Source organism: Aquarana catesbeiana, linkage group LG01 (genome assembly GCF_042186555.1).
Source record: "Aquarana catesbeiana isolate 2022-GZ linkage group LG01, ASM4218655v1, whole genome shotgun sequence".
Lineage (NCBI taxonomy): Eukaryota > Metazoa > Chordata > Amphibia > Anura > Ranidae > Aquarana > Aquarana catesbeiana.
Genome location: NC_133324.1, coordinates 568,446,214 through 568,469,935, shown reverse-complemented (window position 1 = coordinate 568,469,935; position 23,722 = coordinate 568,446,214). Strand labels below are relative to the sequence as shown.

Genomic DNA, 23,722 nt, shown 5'->3' with positions numbered 1-23,722 from the left:
GCAGAACTAAAGGAACCCAAGTCTTTCAATCATTGTTGTTGGCCAACTTGGCCCAGGATAGCAATTTTTTCCTAGCTCCCTTTTTGCAGCTTTACCATCAACACAGGAGAAAATTGCATGCAACTCTCTTTCCACAATGTCACATACTAGACAAATACTTGTAAATGATAAAAAGGGCTCAGGTTTGTGATATGGAAGCGTTTGAAATGTTTTGCATTGTGTTACAAGTGCAACAACATTCCACAGTTTGGTGTTTCATGGTCTGTGAACAACTTCTCACTACAACAATAAAGCTGTGTTATTTTATTTTAATCTTAATATAAAACACTGCAACCATGTGTCTACTTCTTTAGGTTAAACTTGGCCCTACGGAGAAAAGCCTACATACAGCCTGTGTTGTATATGGCTGCAATAATCGCTTTGTCAAAGGAAGCAAGAAGCAATTTTTCAGGTAAACATGGTGACTCCCATATTACCTAGTGTGCTTGCCTATACAGTATATAAACTTTGAGTTGGTAATTCAGTCAAAAAGTGACATGAAGTAGCATTTGCTTACACGCAACTGAAGGCCTCGCACCTTTATACCCCTTATGGACCAGAGCAATTTTTACATTTTGACTATGGGCCTGTCTTTTTTGGCATTAACATTACTTAAAATAACAAATTATATAATATATTGTTTTTACTTTAGGCCAAACGTGGTTTTATTTGGTGACAAAGTCTTGCAAAAATGACTTTATTTCTATGTAATCTTTAGAGAAAAAGAGATTATAATGTTCTAGACATAAAAGCTTCTGTTGTCTATGTGTTTTGCAGTTTTGTACTGCTTCTTCAGGACATTTGCTTGAATCAGTTCTTTGATCCCGGTGTGCCCTCCCTCAGGCCGGGTGGGGGGACCTGATGGGAGCTCAACTCTGCACAATATGTTTTAGTTTGTGTTGTATGGTGAAAAGATGGAATATATTTGTCTTACTTCTTTTGTTATGTAAACTGCTTCAAGCCAATGTCCTGAAGAAGTGGTGGGAAACCACAAAAAGTGTAGACAGAAGCTTTTATGTCTAGAACATTATATGTGACATATGTGATGTAGCATTTTTCTACTGAATTTTAATTATTTTGAGTAATAAAATGAATTTTTTTTTTTTTTTTTATGTAATATTGTGTTATTAGGCTTTTTAGAACACTGGTAAGGTATAATTTAAAGTCCCATTCTTTTCGGCTTTTTGTACAATGCCAGGTATATATAGAGATATCTACGAGTGTTAGTGTGATTTTATACAGTATTAAATTTGGCCTTCACTATTTAATATAATTGCCCTAAAAAATCTGGTGATGGGATGACCCAATGAGTGTTCCTCTTCTTTCTCTATTGGAGTCACTGTCCTCCAAACCTTTCTTTTTGTTTTTCCTTGAAGATTCCCTTTTCTTTATGTCCTATGTTATACCTTTCCACTCTGTATGCTGTTCTAGCCTGCTTAAGATTACAGCGCCTTGAAAAGGTTTTCTTCCCACTTGAAATTTTCCACATTTTGTCATGTTCAAACGTAAATGTATTTTATTGGGATTTTATGTGATAGACCAACACAAAGTGGCACATACAGGCGGTCCCCGGGTTACAAACAATATAGGGACTGTAGGCTTGTTCTTAAGTTGAATCGGCTTATGAATTGGAACAGGTACATTTTTTAAGTGTAGCTCCAGCCAAAAAATCTATTTTTAAGCTTTTTGGATAGCATAGGGAAGGGTTATCACCCCTGTAACATTTTGTTTTGCTGTCTGTGCCCCTGTTCAGAAGATTTCACCTCACTTTCTGTCCCAATGACAATTGGATTTTGAGAATTTTGGGTTATTAGGGAAACAAGGATTGGTGATAAAGCATCAGTGGAGGTACCTTTTTCCCATATTAACTCTTACAGGAGAGAATTTCCCTTCCTAGGGGTAGATTTCCTCTTACTTCCTGTTGTCTCCCTCCGTTTGTACGTAGGAGTCGTTTGTAAGTCAGATGTTTGTAACTAGGAGACAGCCTGTAATTGGGGAGTGGAAGGAAAATGGTAAATGGTTTTCAACAATTTTTACAAATAAATATCTATTCAGCCCCTTTTGCTCTGATACCCCTAGACTAAAATCTAGTGGAACCAATTGCCTTCAGAAGTCACCTAATTAGTAAGTTGAGTCCACTCATGTGTAATTTAATTTCAGTATAAATACTAGTATAAAAAAGCTGTTCTGTGAAGCCCTCAGAGGTTGTTAGAAAACCTTAGTGAACAAACAGCTTAATGAAGGCCAAGGAACACACCAGACAGGTCAGGGTTAACGTTGCAGAGAAGTTTAAAGCAGGGTTAAGTTATAAAAAAAATATCCTAAGCTTTGAACATCTCATTGACCACTGTTCAATCCATCATCCGAAATGGAATGAGTATGGCACAACTGCAAACCTATGGTAAAAAACAAGTTAATACCGCGCTAAAGTAAAAAGTAAAAGTTAGCTTCAACAAAAACCATCAAATATCTCTATGGTGCAAGTAAAATAATAAAAATAAGTTGCGCTAAATATGAAAAGATCACAAGTTAAGTGACATATGGTGCAAATAAATAAACAGTGAACGTTCAAAAATTCATAAACACAAAACGTCTACATATAAAAAAAAACTTAATAGTGAGTAATAAGAAACAAAGTTAATGAATATATAAAAAAATAATGAAAAATAAATGAAACAAAGTCCATTGAAGTAATAAAATGAATAAGAAGGAAAGAATCCGTTGAGGTACAAAGTTCCAAGTGTTATCCACCTTCACCAACAGGGGAGGAGAGGGAGGGAAGGAAAAGGAAAGGATCTCAATCTGAAGAGAAGAACCCACTCTATAAGTGGGAACCCTTACCGGAACAGATTGACTCCCTCTAGAGCAAGGTCATAAACGCAGGCAGATTAAGCCCTCTGCGGGGACTGGTAAGTATCCGATACCTCCGGGGTCCTCCAAGTATGGACTGGAGCCACTCAGCAGGGTATAGCAGGAACAGACCAACAGGCACTCCAATATGGGGGAATACACTCCGACCTGAAGCCTCCTCTGCTGCCAGGTCCAGCAATGTCTCCTCTCTACTTGGCCGTCCACCTAAACTGACAGTCCGGGCAAGGAGAGCATTAATCAGAGAAGCAGCCAAGAGGCCCATGGTAACTTTGGAGGAGCCTCAGAGATCCAAAGCCCAGGTGGGAGAATCTGTCCACAGGACAAAATCTGGCCTTTATGGAAGAGTGGCAAGAAGAAAGCCATTGTTGAAAGAAAGCCATAAGACGTCCCGTCTGCAGATTGTGAGAAGCCATGTGGAAGACACAGCAAACATTTGGAAGAAGGCACTCTGTTCAGATGAGACCAAAATTGAACTTTTTGGCCTAAAAGCAAAAGGCTATGTGTGGCGGGAAACTAACACTGCACATCATCCCAAACACACCGTCCCCAACCTGAAACATAATGGTGGCAGCATCATGTTGTGTGCTTTTCTTCAGCAGGAGCAGGGACAGAGAAGCTGGTCAGTGTTGATGGGAAGATGGATGGAGCCAAATACATGGCAATCTTAAAAGAAAACCTTTTAGTCCATGTTCACATGTGCGGTCGCGGTTCCCAGTATGGGGTCTGGTGTGTTCCTGTTCACCGGTTCAGATGTGAATCAGGTCTGAATTTTTGACTGAATTCACACCTGAACTGGACCCAAACACTCCAAGGACCCTTTTAGAATGCGGACCGTGAATTTGCACATCTGTGAACCTTAAAATCTGCAAAAGACGACACTAGGGCGGAGGTTCCCCTTTCCAGCAGGACAACTACCCTAAACATACAGCCAGAGCTACAATGGAATGGTTTGGATCAAAGCATAGACCTAAATGCAATTGAGAATCTGTGGCAAGACTTGAAAATTGCTGTTTACAGACACTCTCCATCCAATCTAACAGAGCTTGAGCGATTTTGCAAAGAAGAATGGGCAAATATTTCACTCTCTAAATGTGCAGAGCTGGTAGAGACATCCTCAAAAAGACTTGCAGAAAGTGGTTCTACAAAGTATTGACTAGGGGGGGCTGAATACAAATGCATGCCACACTTTTCAGATATTTATTTGCAAAAATATTTGAACCATTTATCATTTTCCTTCCACTTCACAATTATGAGCCACTTTGTGTTGGTCTATCAGATAAAATCCCAATAAAATACATTTGCGTTTTTGGTTGTAACATTAAAAAAAAAATCGGAAAATTTCAAGGGGTATGAATACTTTTTCAAGGCACTGTATATGTGGCCTATGCACAAGTGTTTTGTACATCATTCTGAAGATTTGTATAATCCCGATACCTGTTGTTATTGTACCATGCATTTGTTTCAATAAAGAGCAATCCTGGTTGTTAAAAAAGAAAAAAAAAATGGAAAAGTACTTTGTACTACCCAGGGACATTACAGACTATCTGCAAGTAAACTTTTACACAGTAACAGCTGCATTTAGTAATAAATAGCAATTTCAGGCTGTCAGCCAATATTAGCTGATCATAGGAGATTTCTAGGGCATATCTTGTACATTTAGGATCCTCAAATGGTTAGATTATAGTTGCGATTTATTGCAAAGATTTTGGTACCACACTTAAGCTACTAGAAATTGCCCAATTACTGGGTTGGTACATCTATTAGGTTTTTGGAGATATCAACAGGAAAATAATTTAATTAATTCCCTTCCTAAGCCTTTACCCTCTATTAAAGAACTGCACCCATTAGAGATACTGTTTTCCACACCATTGCCCCACAAAAAAGTGTATCCTACCCAACCTTATTGGGCTATCTCACCAAGTGGTAACAGGAATTATACACCCAACTTGCAGATGTTTCAAAATGTAAAGTGACAACTCCTAAGTCGTGTTTTATCATGTAGCTCTTCAGGGCTTGTTCACACTTGACTAAATTTCTAACACTTAACAAACCTTCCTATAGCTTTTGTATGGTGTTTAGTATGGGCCTCAAACTGGCATCAATATGCTTTAGTATGGGGTGTATTACAAGCGTTAGAAAAAAGGAAGGGGGGGGGGGGGGGGGGGTAAAAATACCCAGGAGAACGAAACAGATGGACTTTGTAGGCACCAATCATAAAAATCAATGTAAACTTTTATTTATACACACATTTAAAAAGAATCACATAAACGTAAACATTTTTAAAAAAACGCAGTACATTGCGGAAATTGGTATTATATGTCACTACATAAATGTATGAGAACGGATCGGGGAATAGCCCCTATACCAGAGGCTTTTTCCCCCCATCTAGTTGTGCCTTATGCTCTCTTCTACATATGAATGTTCCGGTTTTACCACAGATGTACATTGGTTATTATTACCCCCCTATTATCCCCCCCCTGGGATTCTCTAGCTCACTACCCCCCTTGAGTCTACTGGTGATATAAATCTCTTTACCAGACACGTCCCTGCATGTTATCACAGGTCACCATATGCGTGTTGAATCTTGGGCCTTTTGGGATCGCTTCCTCACGGTACTCAGTGGTTCTGATTGAGACGCACTATTGAAAAGTCTTTATGCAAAAATAATATTAATATGCTACTGTATGTCTGTTTTTTTGTTTTTTGGTGTATGTCCTTCTCTATTATTTCCCATTACAGGTAACCCAAACAAGCTCCTGAAGAAGCATTCAAATTTGGGAAACATGTAGAGCCATACCGAGCTATATCAGTTTGAGGTTATTTAATGGGAACGGAAGGGGTTTATCCCTCCCTCTGGTATAGGGGCTATTCCCCGATCCATTCTCATACATTTATGTAGTGACATATAATACCAATTTCCGCAATGTACTGCGTTTTTTAAAAAATGTTTACGTTTATGTGATTCTTTTTAAATTTGTGTATAAATAAAAGTTTACATTTATTTTTATGATTGGTGCCTACAAAGTCCATCTGTTTTGTTCTCCTGGGTATTTTTACCCCCCCCCCTCCTTTTTTCTAAGACTTAAAATAGGACGTTGGCACTGCTCTACATATGAGACCTCCACAGTCCATCCTGTGATGAGATCTAATAACCCTCCAATCTTTTATTACAAGCTTTAAAAACGCTCTGTAAACATCATATGTGCGGTTTTGAAGCGTTTGATGAGCGTTAAAGTGGTTGTAAACCCATTACAACCACTTTAACCTACAGGTAAGCCTAGATTAAGGCTTACCTGTAGGTGCAAGAAATATCTCCCAAACCTAAAAAGTTTAGGAGATTTTTGCAGAAATAGGAATAGGAGCCGTTGAAGGGCTTCAAATGCCTCCTGACAGACATGAGGCTTCAATTTTGAAGTGACGCGAGGCTAAGGCTTCATGTTTTTATAATGTGAACAGCACTATGTGCTGTCCATTATATTTTTTGCAAAGGCATTTGAGGAGTGTTTAACGCCCCTCAGACGCCTGCTTTTAATGCCAGTGTGAACCTAGCCTAAGACCGAAGAATCAAATTTTAAATTATTGTCATGCTGGTACAGAGTACCATTGTATATACAAATTTGGCCATGTCTTCCAGATATGTTGGAGGAAATGTGGACAAGTGTGGACACATTACTGGCTGTGATGTAGAATAAGATCTGTGGACCCTGCTTTTCCACTGTACATGAGCGTCTGTTTGTCTAAAGTCTCCAATCCCATTTTTCCAAAAGTAAGCCAAAGATCTTATTCCTGTACTTTTGGAAACAACCATCTATGCTGCCAATAAGGGAATAGCTATTAGGAGTACTGTAGATCGCTATTGCACTATGCACTGTTATTTCTCTTCTCTCTTTTTTTTTTTTTTTTTTAAATCTTCTTTTATGTTCTTTAAAAAGGTTCAAGACAGTTAGCACTTTGTCCTTTTAGGATGTATATGTACTATACAGACCGTGTGACTTCATAATTTTATGTTCTATGTCTTGTCGTAATAGTTGTTGTTTGCCTTTTTCTTGAACTAAATAAAAGTTTGAAATATTTTAGCATAGCCATAAAAAATATTCTAAACTAGCAATTATTAGTTGGAACACTGCAAAAAAATTTTTGTGTGCTGTAAAATTTCTGATTTTTTAAAACCCGTATCCTCAAATACAGTGTGAGTATAAAAGTTAAAGCTAAGAAGAACAGTCAACGTGCCACAAACAATATATGCTTGTTATGTAATGTGGGATAGACTTCATACTTCTATATACAAAATCTCACAAAAGTGGGTACACCCCTCACATTTTTGTAAATATTTTATTATATCTTTTCATGTGACAACACTGAAGAAATGACACTTTGCTACAATGTAAAGTAGTGAGTGTACAGCTTTGTATAACAGTGTAAATTTGCTGACCCCTCAAAATAACGCAACACATCGCCATTAATGTCTAAACTGCTGGCAACAAAAGCGAGTACACCCCTAAGTGAAATTGTCAAAATTTGTCCCAAAGCGTCAATATTTTGTGTGGCCACTATTATTTTCCAGCACTGCCTTAACCCTCTTGGGCATGGAGTTCACCAGAGCTTCACAGGTTGCCACTGGAGTCCTCTTCCACTCCTTCATGACGACATCACGGAGCTGGTGGATGTTAGAGACCTTGTGCTCCTCCACCTTCCATTTGAGGATGCCCCACAAATGCTCAATAGGGTTTAGGTCTGAGACATGCTTGGCCAGCCCATCACCTTTATCCTCAGCTTCTGAAATGAAAAGATATAATAAAATATTTACAAAAATGTGAGGGGTGTACTCACTTTTGTGAGATACTGTAGATCTTAGGGTTACACAAACATTGCTCCCATTGCATGCGATTGCAGGCCACTCCTATTCAATAGAATGAGTGGCATGCAGTGGTTGGCACTGCCTGCCGAATTTGACAGCTACATTTTTGCTGCGTTGCGATACAAAGCATTGCCACTGCAGTGTGTGTGTACACCCCTGGCCACTGCCTTTGAAGCATAAGGGGGAGCAGCTGGAAGTCTGTAAAACCACAGGAGGGGAAAAATGGAGGGGAAGGGAGAAGAAGGAATATGAGGTCCAGGCAGTGATAAAGTGACTTGTGCTCAGAAACAGGTGGTGATCCAAAAAACAAATATTGTTTTAAATAGTCCAAATTCGAAAGGCCCAGGTTATGCTGTGCCTGCAAACTTTTTCCTCTTGGTAAAACAATATTGTGAAAAACAATCTTCTTATTCCAGTGTGCTTTCGTGACTGTGCCTTTAAAACGTGCTCCTACTGTGCAAACACTCACCGGATACTGTCACCCCTGCAGGGGTATTGCGCGGTCACAGTTTGTGCCACTGTGCAGCAGTTTCTGGCTTGCCGGATCGTAGATGTAGACGTCCAATGACGAAACGCGTCGGGTGTGGCCTGACCAACGTCTTGCGTCATCTCCTAAACAGATCGTACCTAGGATTTTTGACGGTTCAAATTCAGATCTTTCATGCTATATTGACATTTTCATAATGTGAGTACCATTCTATTTATCTTTGAATAAAAGTTTGAAACCTTTTTACGCTATGGGCACCCCTTCTTTTTTATGTTAGCATAAACACGATCCGGGAAGCCAGAGACTGCTGCACAGTGGCACAAACTGTGACCGCGCAATACCCCTGCAGGGGTGATGGTATCCGGTGAGTGTTTGCACAGTAGGGGCACGTTTAAAGGCACAGTCACGAAAGCACACTGGAATAAGAAGATTGTTTTTCACAATATTGTTTTACCAAGAGGAAAAAGTTTGCAGGCACAGCATAACCTGGGCCTTTCGAATTTGGACTATTTAAAACAATATTTGTTTTTTTTGTTTTTTGGATCACCACCTGTTTCTGAGCACAAGTCACTTTATCACTGCCTGGACCTCATATTCCTTCTTCTCCCTTCCCCTCCATTCTTCCTCCACCCCCCTCCCTCTCCTTCCCCCCACCTCCCCCTCCCTCATGGACATTTTGATGAATGTATGTAACAATTGTACACTTTGCTAAGTAGTACCACTTGGTAGATGGTGAGCAGGATTAGTCAGCCACTATCTGAAGGAAATCATTCACGCAATATTTTCATGTATTTTATTACTATTATTATTTATGGTTTTGTTTTTTCGGGATAAAGTGTTTTGGGAATTCAAGTCATCCCAAAAACCTCACACTGGTCTATTAGCAGGTGATAAGCATAGAGGTATGATACCTTGCCTGACACCAGAATAGCGCCACACCCACATCTGACTTTCTTCCATCTTAGTCATAGTGCCCCTTACATCAGACGTCCCCATAACAGTGCTACCTTACATCACCTATCCTCATAACTTTTAGTGATAGGCAAGCAGAGGGGAGAGGTGGGAGGTGAAGCAGGCTGCAGATCTGGATGTAGGAAGTTCCACTTCTGTCCTCCTTTGCTGCCAGAGGTAGGGAACACATGTGACATCATTCATTTTTGAGATGTTGGCAGTCCTAACAACCAGTGACGGCAGAAGAGGGGAGCAATCTGCACTGGATGTACTGTCTTGTAACAACCACTGTAAATAAGTTTTTTTGTATCTATTTTTTTTAATTCTATTGAAGGACACATACATTCATAAACAGTCACGGTATCCTGTTGCCTAAAGGAGGTTGGTACTTTGGTAATTGTTGATAATTGTAAGCCAGCCCCTGTAGAACTCCTCTACCCAGCATTCCTCAATTTTATGAAAAGGTAAGAACAAGAGCGAAAAACACACCGAAAAGGTCGGACCTGTGTCCCTCAATGGATACAGTAAGTACAAAAAAAAGAAATGTCTTGTTCATTGAGGGGCATGGGAATAGACACCCTCTAAAACCCTCCTAAACAGGTGCGACAACATAGCTAGCTGCTAAGGATGAAATAGACAAACAACACAATGTTCCCAGGAGAACAGGTTCCCCCAAAAAATATCCTGGAAGTGAGAGATATCGCTACATAATAACCCATAAGTACAACTAAAGGACCCCTGAGACTGGTAGAGAACTAAAATGTGCCAATCATACATCTTCCTTCAGCCTGGCTGAAGGAAGAGGCAGGTTGCAAGATAGGTACCCCTGCAAGAGTAGACATGGATGAAAAGTATACTACAGCCTCAGAATTCTGCAGAAAACCAGGTGGCAACCCATCCACCTGTAGGTGTCGTCTCTGAGGCCTGACCAATGAACTCTGCAGATCCTGCCTAACCTAAAGTGCTGAACATGGTTTTAAGACTCACTTGACCCGCTTTGGTCCAGCAAAGTATCCATAGTCATAGAGCCAGGCAGAGGAATCATACTGTTGCCTGATTAAGGGCATAGCCAAGGAAAGGATCTAGGCAACCTTCTTCAAGAGGTTGCTGATCAGCCACAGGAAGAGGGCTCAACTTCAAGTGATCAGGTCCCACCAAGGCCATCAAACCTACTCTGTGCCCAACTGGGTGTACTTTCATCAGGAACCCAGTGTGTTCTGCCTGCTGACAATCCGGGGGGGGGGGGGCGCAACAAACCCTCCAGTGATTATTTCTGCCTGCTATGCAGAAGCCGAGGAGCACCCAGGTGTGCAAACCCCTCCCATCAGTGTGAAGACAGCTGGTAGCACTGCTGGTGCTGCTGTAGCAGAGAAAATTCAGTCTCTTCCCTTACTAGACAGGGCTGTGCTGTGGGACAGAGGTGTGTAAATCTCAGGACTGAATTAACAAGAAAAAAAAATCCTTTTGCATGTAGAACAGTTCTCATAGTTCTCATATATGTACTGTAAGTCATCTCTGCATGTAACTCTTTCAGTTCAGCTTTAAAATGTGCATGTGTCCTTTAACATACATTAAAAGTAGCAATCTACAACCAATAGACTGCAAAGATGGATTTTTTTTTGGGGGGGGTACCCAATTTAACAAAATTTAGAAACGAACAACATTTGTATTGTTTGCAGGTTTCCCTTGAAAAACCCAGAACAGCTGTGCAAATGGTTTCAAGCAATTCGAACTACAAAATGGAAGCCATCTGCATCAAGCAGAATCTGCAGTGACCATTTTAAGGATAAAGATTATGTTTTGCAGCCAGGGATGAAAGTTCCTCGACTTCATGCAAATGCAGTGCCTTTCGTCTGTAAAAAAAAAAGAAGTAGAAGAAACAATTTTAAGTTGGAGTTTGTGACTTCAGAGCCATTAACAGAAACTCTCAGACCTGCTGATCACACTTATTCAGCTTTACTTAATGCTGTAGACATTCCCTGTTACAAACCTGATACAATAGAACTTAAAAAGAAAGTGAAGACCTTACAACGTCAAGTACAAAGACAGAGACATACAATAAAAAAACTATCTGAAAGAATTGCACAGTTAAAGAAGAATAAAGACTTGTGTTCAATTACATCATTAGTAGTGTAGTAAATTAAAAGTAGAACTATGTGGCAAATCTTTTTTTTTTTTTTTTTCCTTTTTGGTTATAACCCCATGTCGGATTTTTTTCGCCATCTGTGCCCCATTGCAAAGATTTCTCTTCCCTTCCTGTTCCATAGCCAAACAAGAAGTAAGAAGAAATCCCACCAAATTAAGGGAATTCCTTGGGGGCCCCTCAGGTCACCAGAACTAGTGTCCCCGTTGGAAGATTCCCCCTCTATTACTTCTCTGGGGACAACACAACATTTGGGATTTGCTTTTATTTTAGGCAATAATGGTAAGCAGGACAAGTAGAGTGAGTGAATATCCTTAACGGGCCACAGACAGCGATAAAAACTGATAAGCACTTTAATCCCCCTCCACTCTATCCAAACCTAAAAAAAAAAAAAAAGGTTTTGCCTTTATACTTTAAGCCCTGGTTCACAATATAACCTGTATGTGAATTGCACAGGAACCGCACTGCATTCCTGTGGAATTCACATGTGATTCAGTGCAGTGCGATTTGAGCCCATTCATTTTCAAATCATACTGCATCTCACCAAAGAAGTGCAGCTCCCTTTTTTGGAGCCGCACCACAACCAGACTGCCTGGTCGTGATCTGCTGCAGGAAAACTGTGATGCATTTGGAATGTCAACTTTCTATTGACATGCACAGCAGATCGCAAAGTGGCTGCAATGCAGGGCAGGAAACACACAGGGATCACTGCATTTCTTGCACTGCATATGTGTGAACCTAGGCTTAAAGTCAAACTTCACCTCCTGACCCTATCAATTTTGGATATGTTTAATTTTTTGGGGAAGCGGGTACCTGGTTTTGACCGGTACCCAACTCCCACTTGCATGGGCAGTATGAAGCTGGCTGTGAAGCCCCAAGCAGTGACAACCGGCTTCCCTTAGTAAATTTGCTGGGGGGCCAGGGACCTAAAGACCAGTGAAGAACAGGCCCTGGGTTGGCGCTGGACAGTGCTGGATCCTAGGATAGGTAACTGTCCTTTTACTAAAAGACAGCAGCTACAGTATATTTTTTAATACAGCCTGAAGATCCACTTTAAAGTCCCATTTTATCATACTGTATATGTAATAGGGAAAATTTATGGAGATACATTCAAATTTTGTGCCTATTTCCTTGGCGTGCATAAAATCAACCCAGTGTCTTTCAGACAATTTTAAGGCAGTGTTTGTATCCTAATTTCACAAGTATCATGTACGCTGTTTTCTGTTTTGCTGAAGTTGGAGTTTTGTTCTAAATGAATAAAGTGCAACCTGCATTTAAAACAATGTTCAATGAACTTTCTTGAGAGTCTGCCTGGGGCTTACATTTTAGTTACAGTGTTTAGAGTAAGAGCAAACAAATTATCTATTATCCTCATGGGACCCTGTAGTTTAGTTTGTCCCAGGGCTTTTTTTCCCAGAGAATAGGCGCAGGAACTCAGCCATGCCCGTCACACTCACATACCTGCCAAATGGCATCAAATAGTGCATGCAACCCCTCCCTCCACTGCCCTCATCTTCTCCCCACTCCTTAAAAGCTCCACCATCTGTCATATTTCTTACCTGTGTTGCAATATTAAGCTGAAGCACCTATCCATCCATAGCACCTCCTAGCATACTATACTATACTACAGTCACTTGCAAGGGAGATCATGCAGTAGGAGCAGTGGTGGCTGGTGAAGTTTTAGGATGGGGGGGCGCCAGACCCTGCCCTTCCTTTTTGGCCCCTCCCACTTGGTGAAAATGGGAGTGGTTTCAGCAAAATAGTGGGCGTGGGTCTAAGGTGGTGTGGTTAGCATCTGAGATGAATGAGGGATGGAGGGAGAGAGGGATGGAGGGACAGCAGGCCCAGATGCTACACAACAATAGAAATATGTGTATTCTAGAAAGTTTAACAATCAGCAGATAAAGATATTCCAAACACCTGGTGTTAGCACTTCAATCATCCCGGCACCATGGTTGTTATGGTGTCAGGATAATTGAAGCGCATTAATTCTATTATTACATTGTAATTTAAAATGAAATCATTCAACTCACCATAATGCAGAATCAGTGGGAGCCCTGAGCGTGTCACTAGCCACGTCGCCTGCCACCAGATGCCATCAGGTGTCCCCAGCAGAGTCCATCCTTACATGCAGCCTGTGTCCCATAAAATGTAGCCTGTGTCACACAAAATGCAACCTGTGTCCCACCAAATGCAGCCTGCGTCCCACCAAATGCAGCCTGCGTCCCACCAAATGCAGCCTGCGTCCCACCAAATGCAGCCTGTGTCTCACCAAATGCAGACTGTGTCTCACCAAATGCAGCCTTGCCTGTGTCCCCCAATGCAGCCTTGCCTGTGTCCCACAATGCAGCCTTGCCCGTGTCCCACAATGCAGCCTTGCCCGTGTCCCACAATGCAGCCTTGCCCGTGTCCCACAATGCAGCCTTGCCCGTGTCCCACAATGCAGCCTTGCCCGTGTCCCACAATGCAGCCTTGCCCGTGTCCCACAATGCAGCCTTGCCCGTGTCCCACAATGCAGCCTTGCCCGTGTCCCCCAATGCAGCATTGCCTGTGTCCCACAATTGCCTGTGTCCCACAATGCAGCCTTGCCTGTGTCCCCCAATGCAGCCTTGCCTGTGTCCCCCAATGCAGCCTTGCCTGTGTCCCCCAATGCAGCATTGCCTGTGTCCCCCAATGCAGCATTGCCTGTGTCCCCCAATGCAGCCTTGCCTGTGTCCCCCAATGCAGCCTTGCCTGTGTCCCCCAAATGCAGCCTTGCCTGTGTCCCTCAAATGCAGCCTGTGTCCACCAAATGCAGCCTTGCCTGTGTCCCTCAATGCAGCCTTGCCTGTGTCCCTCAATGCAGCCTTGCCTGTGTCCCCCAATGCAGCCTTGCCTGTGTCCCCAATGCAGCCTTGCCTGTGTCCACCAAATGCAGCCTGTGTCCACCAAATGCAGCCTTGCCTGTGTCCACCAAATGCAGCCTTGCCTGTGTCCCCCAATGCAGCCTTGCCTGTGTCCCCCAATGCAGCCTTGCCTGTGTCCCCCAATGCAGCATTGCCTGTGTCCCCCAATGCAGCATTGCCTGTGTCCCCCAATGCAGCCTTGCCTGTGTCCCCCAATGCAGCCTTGCCTGTGTCCCCCAAATGCAGCCTTGCCTGTGTCCCCCAATGCAGCCTTGCCTGTGTCCCCCAATGCAGCCTTGCCTGTGTCCCCAATGCAGCCTTGCCTGTGTCCACCAAAGGCAGCCTGTGTCCACCAAATGCAGCCTTGCCTGTGTCCACCAAATGCAGCCTTGCCTGTGTCCACCAAATGCAGCCTTGCCTGTGTCCACCAAATGCAGCCTTGCCTGTGTCCCCCAATGCAGCCTTGCCTGTGTCCCCCAATGCAGCCTTGCCTGTGTCCCCAATGCAGCCTTGCCTGTGTCCCCAATGCAGCCTTGCCTGTGTCCCCAATGCAGCCTTGCCTGTGTCCCCCAATGCAGCCCTTCCTGTGTCCCTCAATGCAGCCTTGCCTGTGTCCCCCAATGCAGCATTGCACGTGTCCCCAATGCAGCCTTGCATGTGTCCCCAATGCAGCCTTGCCTGTGTCCCCAATGCAGCCTTGCCTGTGTCCCCCAATGCAGCCTTGCCTGTGTCCCCAATGCAGCCTTGCCTGTGTCCCCCAATGCAGCCTGTGCAGCCCCCCCGGGGGTAGTGTACTACTTACCTTGCCGTTGTCCTCTCTAGCGGTGTCTTCTTCATACTTCCTGTTTCCTTTCTCCCGGGCGCAATGGGAGAATGAGAACAGGAAGTGACATCAAACTGAGATGTCAATCAAACCGCCCGGTCGTAGTAACATATACTACGATCGCCGGGCGGAAGCTAATCGGCGCTTCAGAAAGCGCCGCAAGGCGGGCTCAACGCCTGCAAATGCAGCGCCACGTCTGCAATCTCGTGATTGCATAGACGTGGTGCTTCCCCTTAGTACAATGTGTCCGGCGTCGCACTGTGTCCGGCGTCCGCACACAGTGCACTAAAGGACCTTTTATTGTTTTGTTTTTTTAAAGGGCCGGTATTAAAAAAATTTTTTTTTTTTTTTTTACATTTTTTTTTTGACTTTTTTTTTTTTTTTTTGGTACTGCCTGGAGGGGGCGACGCCCATGCGCCCCCTATGGACGGGCCGCCACTGAGTAGGAGCATCAGCAACTGGTCACCAGGGAAAAAAAATGGAGACCACAGAGGGTGAAGCCTACCACCCACCCTCTCCTGCCCATGACCGAACTGAACCCTGGGCACCTGTTCTGTATCTCCCTTGTGCCTGTCCGGCACTCAGTGAGATCTGCGCAGGAGATTTGACCTGTGGGAGCTACTGGGGGATAAGCTATCACTTGTAAATGCAGAAGCTGGACTTCAGTGTTACCAAGTGATAGTAGTGAGCAGGGAGCAGAAGATCTGAGCCAGAGGTGGTGGAACTGAGTTCCCCCTAGTTCCTGCTGGAAAAAAGCCCTGGTTTGCCCAATATGTGCAAAATAAGATTGGAAAAACACATAATGATTGTTGCGCTAAGGCATTTCCAGCAGGCAAAGCTGTGTTGTCTGGGGTGGTGAGGGAATGGTTAAAAAGTCAGGCTCCTGAACATATAAAAAACGTTAGGTGATACTGCGCTACGGAATCCACAAACACAATAGACAAAAAATAGAATAGGATATAAAATAAAATATTGTGAATGGGCAAATGAATGCCCTGGTGTTCCAAAAGAGAAAATTGCTGCCTCTACAAATAACTACCACTTAAGTGGAGCACAAGATAAGTTGAGAAAGTGTAGGCATGGCGCTATTTCTCCTATGGTCTAATTAAAAAATAAATTAAAGATAAAATATACATGAAAGTGTTGAGGATTAGGACCTGGTGATATACCTCAATAAAGGTGGAAGTTGAATGATAATGGCCTGTTTTTGAGGCCATCCCATGAATGAAACCTTATACTCAGAAACAAAAGCAAAACCAAAAAGACAAAAGCAACCAAAAAAAAGGGGGGTGGTGTGTCTGCAAAATCAGAGGGGCATAGATGTGTGAACAGTGTGCAGGAATCTATATGGTGTAGAATGATGGTGTGAAATCATGTGTGGGTGTGTTGTACCTCTGTCTGTTGATCATAAAGTGTATATAAAAAAAAATGATATAAGTGCAAGACTTTAAACAAATATGACGAACTGCCATATTACAGCCTCTGGTACAATAGACCACTATTGTGTTACACCCCCCTGGTGCAATATACCACTATTGTGTTACACCCCCTGGGGTGTGAAGACCAAAAACTGTCCTGCTCAAATAAAAAAGTGTCACACCCTCTGCCTTTTGATTGCATAGTATATTAAAACATAATAGGTGCTGAACTTCAGATAGGTGTGGCTGACCACCGTGTCACACCCTCTGGTGTAAAGCCACCATCTGGTGTGTTACACCCTCTGGGGTGTGTAAACCAAACCTATTCTGTGCAGTGAGCTAAAATTATAGAGAATAGAGATTCTCTGTTCCCTATGTGTACAAAGTGATCAATGTGATTGACCCTCTGTATCAAAAACCAGAAGCAAAAAAGCAAATGTAGAAAATTAAATAAAAATAAAAAGGCATGAATGAAAATAAAGAAATACAATTAAAATGGAATATGTATATGATTAAATGTGCTTCTCTGTGTTTCACCACAATGTAAACCCAAAAGCAAAAACCAAAACAAATAATAAAAAATAATAAAAAGCTTCAACCACTAATTTAATGGCAATCAGTCCATTCAATAAATAAAGTGACTTGTGCTCAAAAAACAGTGTCCAATAGCAATCAGTCCATTCAATATATAAAGTGATTTCTGCTCAAAAACCAGTGTCCAGTGCTTCATCAAATATTGGTGCTGGTTATCCTTTCAAGTGACAGTAGTGCCAGGTGATATTATCCGTATTGATAATGTGATTGCACTCACCGGATGACATTACCCCCCCCCCCCCCCCAGGGGTGTTATGCCTTCACAGTATGAGCCACTGTGCAGCTCTCTGGAATCCTGCTGGGCAATCTGAGAAACGTTTATGCTGGCTTTCAAACGAGGTGTCACATGAAGGAGAGAGGAATGCCCATAGCGTAATATTGTTTAAAAAAGGCTTTATTATATAAAATCAAGAGATATACTTACATTTGTACAGTTCAAAACATGCAAATAACGAAACCAGAGCCGGCACTGAGTAAACAACAATCGCCACTCAGACCGGAAGTGACGCAAAGACGCTCTACGCGTTTCATCATCCAAGACGTCATCTGGAGCGTCCATCTTGCCACACCTCCCGCTTATTATAGGGTGTAGTGTACCTATGGCATCTGACATTTACCATGATGTGCCTGCTTTTATCAGTTTTCAAGTGAGTGCATTACTACTTAATTAAATATGTTACAATATTGCTGCACTTAGGTTGGCGCTGCTTGTCTGTTTTTCCTGTGCAAAATAACATGTATGCTTTACAGAAGAAAAATGATTTAGTACATACAGTAGATATAAAAATTGTGAACACTAAAGATTTGCAGCAATCCACATTGCATTTGGTCACACTATTCAATTTACCTGGTAGCACGGGGGACCACACACATATACAGTGGATATAAAAAGTCTACACACCCCTGTTAAAATGTCAGGTTTCTGTGATGTTAAAAAATGAGACAAAGATAAATTATTTCAAAACTTTTTTCACCTTTTAATGTGACCTATAAACTGTACAATTCAGTTAAACAACAAACTGAAATCTTTTGAGTGGAGGGAAGTAAAAAATAAAATAATATGGTTGCATAAGTGTGCACACCCTTAAACTAGTACTTTGTTGAAGCACCTTTTTATTTTATTACAGCACTCAGTCTTTTTGGGTATGAGTCTATCAGCATGGCACATCTTGCCCTGGCAATATTTGCCCACTCTTCTTTGCAAAAACACTCCAAATCTGTCAGATTGCGATCTCCTGTGCACAGCCCTCTTCAGATCATACCACAGATTTCCAATCGGATTCAGGTCTGGGCTCTGGCTGGGCCATTCCAAAACTTTAATCTTCTTCTGGTGAAGCCATTCCTTTGTTGGTTTTGGTGTATGCTTTGGGTTGTTGTCATGCTGGAAGATGAAGTTCCTCTTCATGTTCAGCTTTCTAGCAGAAGCCTGAAGGTTTTGTGCCAATAAATAAGGTTTTGTGCTAAATAATAATGGCAGAGTAAATAAGTGACAATATATGTATATATATATATATATGTGCATCCAAAACGCCTCAAGTGCAAAATACAAAACAATGTAAAAGGTAAATATGTGACAGCAAAAATATGGAATAATAGCAGTGAAAAAGACCAAAAAGTCCACGTGTGTGAAATGTCCAATGGTTAGGAAGCTTTCTCTTCAATCTTCAACCGAAGAAGAAAATAAACCAAAAGACAGGGAAAGACATTCAGTAGAGAAGATGGGTACTCTTACCATATCTGTTGGACGCACATACCATACGGCAGTGCGTCTAAAGGGCTTTGGGATACTGGATCCCCAATGGTGAGGTGATGCCAAGGCTGGACGATATCCCGCAGGCCGCAGACTCCAATCTACACGAGGTTGGGGGATGGTTCCAAAGGAAAATTCCGAAGCTGTCGGCCGCCAAACCGTTCCAAAGAGAGGATGGCCTAAGGATGGTCATCAATGCTCAGGCATGAGGAAACAAGAAAAAAAGGGAGCTCCGCATGGCGCAGGTCAACCAAAATAGGTTTATTGATGTAAAATACCATGTAGCATAAAAATATAAAAAGGTGATCACAAAGGTGTATAAAATGGCAATGCAGGAAGCAGGAGGCGCTTGGCCAACGCGTTTTGACTAACAAGTCTTCAACAGGGGCATATCCTAACCTCCCCACATTGCTCTTACATATAGACTGCACATCAATTACAAAATCAGAGAGGTCCGCCCCCTTCATGGCGGAATCGGAAGTGGATTCAGTGACTTGCGTCCCAAGCCTCACATATACACGTTAGTATAACAATACGATGCTACTCCCTGAATAATAATCATAAGCGTAAAGCAAAAATATTGGCACACAAATGGTATCTGGACCACAAACACAGATGTCTCTATATCTGCGTTCCAAACATCGTAACTTGAAGAAAGGGGAAGCGGCGGTAACGTCACATCACCCTGGATCTTGAGAAGCTTGCGTCCCAAGCCTCATACTAGACGTATGGAGGAAGTCATTGCGGATATGGCCGCCACATCACCTCCGTCCAAACAGCACATGATCCGCTTCTCCTCACAGAGTCATCCGGCCTAACAGCCGCCCACCAACCGCATCCAGCGTAAACCTCCATAGAGGTGACGTCTGGAGCGGTGGGCGTAACGGGGAAGGGCACATGACTGTCAAAATATCAGAATGAATGGAAAAAAATAAAGGATAAACAAGCCGACTGAAGACATAATGAACAGTTGAAAGTTGGGGGGGGGGGATTTTCAGGCAGAACCCCAAACAGACGGGCAAGTGAGTCGCACCTCTCCTCTGGGTCTCACCCGTGACACGCATCCTACGAAGACTTTTGTGGCCCCCTCTCGTTTTTGCCCTTTTCTTTGTTTCTTTTGTCTGTTCCTTCTTTCTCCCTTTCCTGGAGTTCCCATTTCATATGGGCATATTAGTGTTATTATTACGGTTACTTTTTTGGGATGTTTTATTTTATTCTTTCCCTTTAGGTCACCCGTTTCATACACACTTAGCTGCGTATGACGGTAAGTAGGATCCCGGGCACCCTTTTATTAGACATCCATGATGTGTTTGTGAGAGGTTCAATCATGCCCCTGGTGGATATGGGTGAGTGATCTTGCACCCGTTATGGGAGCATAGACACTCTTTTTCCCCGTTCCCCTTGTTTGGCCCTTTTGTTCCCTCTCCACAAGATGGCACTGTGGCGTGACCATGCACTTGTTTCAGGTGTCTGATCACGTATTACTTGCCCGTCTGTTTGGGGTTCTGCCTGAAAAATCCCCCCCCCATCTTTTTACGGTTCATTATGTCTTCGATCGGCTTGTTTATTCTTTGTTTTTTTCCATTCATTCTGATATTTTGACAGTCATGTGCCCTTCCCCGTTACGCCCACTGCTCCAGACGTCACCTCTATGGAGGTTTATGCTGGACGCGGTTGGTGGGTGGCTGTTGGGTCGAATGACTCTGTGAGGAGCAGTGGATCATGTGATGTTTGGACAAAGGTGACGTGACGGCCATATCCGCGACGACTTCCTCCATACGTCTCCATACGCAACACAAGCTTCTCAAGATCCGGCGGATGTGACGTTACCGCCGCTTCCCCTTTCTTCAGGTTATGATGTTTGGAACACAGATATAGAAACATCTGTGTTTGCGGTCCAGATACCATTTGTGTGCCAATATTTTTGCTTTACGCTTAGGATTATTATTCAGAGATTAGCATCATATTGTTATACTAATGTATATATGTGAGGCTTGGGACGCAAGTCACTGAATCCACTTCCGGTTCCGCCATGATGGGGGCGGACCTCTCTGATTTTGTAATTGATGTACAGTCTATATGTAAGAGCAATGTGGGGAAGTTAGGATATGCCCCTGTTGAAGATTTGTTAGTCGAACATGTTGGACCAGCGCCTCCTGCTTCCCACTTTGCCATTTTATATACCTTTGTGATCACTTTTTATATTTTTATGCTACATGGTATTTTACCTCAATAAACCTATTTTGGTTGACCTGCGCCATGTGGAGCCCCCTTTTTTTTTTATTTTCTCATGCCTGAGCATTGATGACCATCCTTGGACCATCCTCTCTTTGGAACGGTGTGGCAGCCGACAGCTTTGGAATCTTCCTTTGGAACCATCCCCCAACCTCATGTAGATTGGAGTCTGCGGCCTGCAAGATATCGTCCAGCCTTGGCATCACCTCACCATTGGGGATCCAGTATCCCAAAGCCCTTTAGACGCACTGCCGTATGGTATGTGCGTCCAACAGATCCGGTAAGAGTACCCATCTTCTCTGCTGAATGTCTTTCCCTGTCTTTTGGTTTATTTTCTTCTTCAGTTGAAGATTGAAGAGAAAGCTTCCTAACCATTGGACATTTCACACATGGGTTTTTTGGTCTTTTTCATTGCTATTACTCCATATTTTTGCAGTCACATATTTACCTTTTACATTGTTTTGTATTTTGCACTTGAGGTGTTTTGGATGCACATATATATATATACATATATTGTCACTTATTTACTCTGCCATTATTATTTAGCGCTACACTTGTTTTTTGTTATTTCTCATTAGACTTGGTTTGTTTGTGTGTTAGCAGCTTTTTGCTTTAAGGTTGTTTGGGATTAGCGCAGTATTTTCACCCCTTTTTTTTGTGCCAATATGGACTGGTATTTGGAACTGTTTATAATTCCCTTTTACCTTGACTAATGCCCCATACACACAATCGGAAATGCCGCCAGCAAAAGACCGATGTGAGCTTTTGGTCGGAAAATGCGACCGTGTGTATGCTCCATCGGACTTTTGCTGTCGGAATTCCAGCCAGCAAAAGATTGAGAGCAGGTCTTCTATTTTTCGGTCGGAAAAAGTTCCTATCCGAAAAAGCGATCGTCTGTTTGCAATTCGGATGCAAAAAAAATCACGCATGCTCAGAAACAATTCGATGTCGTAGTGTTGTACGTCACTGCGTTCTTGACGGTTGAAAGTTCAGAGAACTTTTGTGTGACCGTGTGTATGCAAGACAAACTTGAGCGGAATCCCAAAAAAGCCATCATATCTTTTTCCGACCAAAATCACGATCGTGTGTACGCGGCATTAGGCCCTAGTTCCAGCTGAAGAAAAACAGCCCCAAAGCATGATGCTGCCAACCCCATGCTTCATTGTGTGTATGGTGCTCTTTTGGTGATGTACAGTGTTGTTTTTGCGCCAAACATATCTTTTGGAATTGTGGCCAAAAAGTTCAACCTTGGTTTCATCAGACCATAACACATTTGCCCACATGCTTTTGGGAGACTTCAGATGTGTTTTTGCAAAATTTAGCCGGGCTTGGATGTTCTTCTTCATAGGAAAAGGCTTCCGTCTTGCCACTCTACCACATAGCCCAGACATATGAAGAATACGGGAGATTGTTGTCACATGTACCACACAGCCAGTACTTGCCAGATATTCCTGCAGCTCCTTTAATGTTGTTGTAGGCCTCTTTGCAGCCTCCCTGACCAGTTTTCTTGTCTTTTCATCAATTTTGGAGGGACGTCCAGTTCTTGGTAATGTCACTGTTGTGCCATATTTTCTCTAATTGATGACTGTTCTCACTGTGTTCCATTGTTTATCTAATGCCTTGGAAATTCTTTTGTACTCCTCTCCTGACTGATACCTTTTAACAATGAGATCCCTCTGATGCTTTGGAATCCTATTAAACATGAGTTTGAATGTGATTGCCTAATTCTGAAGACAGCTACAACCCCAGTTATAAGAGGGTGTGCACACTTATGCAACCATATTATTTTAGTTTAGTTTTAGTTTATTTTTACTTCCCCCCACATTAAAGGTGGAAAAAGTTCTGAAATGATTTATCTTTGTCTCATTTTTTTACATCACATAAACCTGACATTTTAACAGGGGTGTGTAGACTTTTTATATCCACTGTATTTCCTTTCCTTTTGCTCTCCACCAGTCAGACCAGAGAAAATCTGGTATCTCTGATAACAGAGGTGAAATACCTGAGCAAGCTAATGGTGAGGCCCAAGCACTATCACTTATAGTGAAGGGGAATTTTCTAAACACTGGGTTAGCTTCTGGCAAGTGCCGAGTTGAAACCTAAATGGCAATTCTGTGAGTAATTCAGCAGTCGATTAGGGTAATAGGTAATAGAGAGTCCCATGTAAGGAAGTTATTAACTTTTCATCCTGTACAGCAGTGGTCATCAACCCTGTCCTCAGGACCCACTAACAGGCCAGGTTTGCAAGATAACTGAAATACATCACAGATGATATCATTTGCTGCTCAGTGATTGCAGTATTCTAGTCTGTATCTCCCTAAGGTAATACATAAAACCTGGCCTGTTAGTGGGCCCTGAGGACAGGGTTGATGACCACTGCTGTACAGCACTCCTATTTGTACAATTAGGCTCACCTTTCAAAAGGATACCTATTCACATATGAACATTCACTGTGTTACAGTTACTGTCAACTGCAGCTCAGTGCAACATAAACCTATCACTGCTACACCAGCTGAGCACAATTGTTAAATAACCAACTTTTACCAAAACACTTGAATTTTTTAGCGCATATTTAATTCCTTAAAACTGAAGCAACCATAACAAAATCATAATGGCATGTCACTGATACACAGTTGTCTCTTGCTTTGATTGCTAGGTAAAGTATCCA

The 23,722-nt window shown here is 42.4% G+C and overlaps 1 protein-coding gene across 3 annotated transcripts in view; it reads left to right on the top strand.

Moving 5' to 3' along the window:
• LOC141106419 (THAP domain-containing protein 5-like) overlaps window positions 1–12,632 on the top strand; it is a 61,969-nt gene extending 49,337 nt beyond the window's left edge. For 2 of the 3 annotated variants that reach the window (XM_073597200.1, XM_073597192.1), the window contains exons 7-8: window positions 354–451; window positions 10,886–12,632. In XM_073597200.1, coding sequence (XP_073453301.1) covers window positions 354–451; window positions 10,886–11,342 — 555 coding nt within the window. In that variant the 3' untranslated portion in view covers window positions 11,343–12,632. The remainder of the gene's footprint in view (window positions 1–353; window positions 452–10,885) is intronic. The other variant, XM_073597209.1, reaches the window with a different exon arrangement.
• The last annotated feature ends 11,090 nt before the right edge of the window (window positions 12,633–23,722 follow it).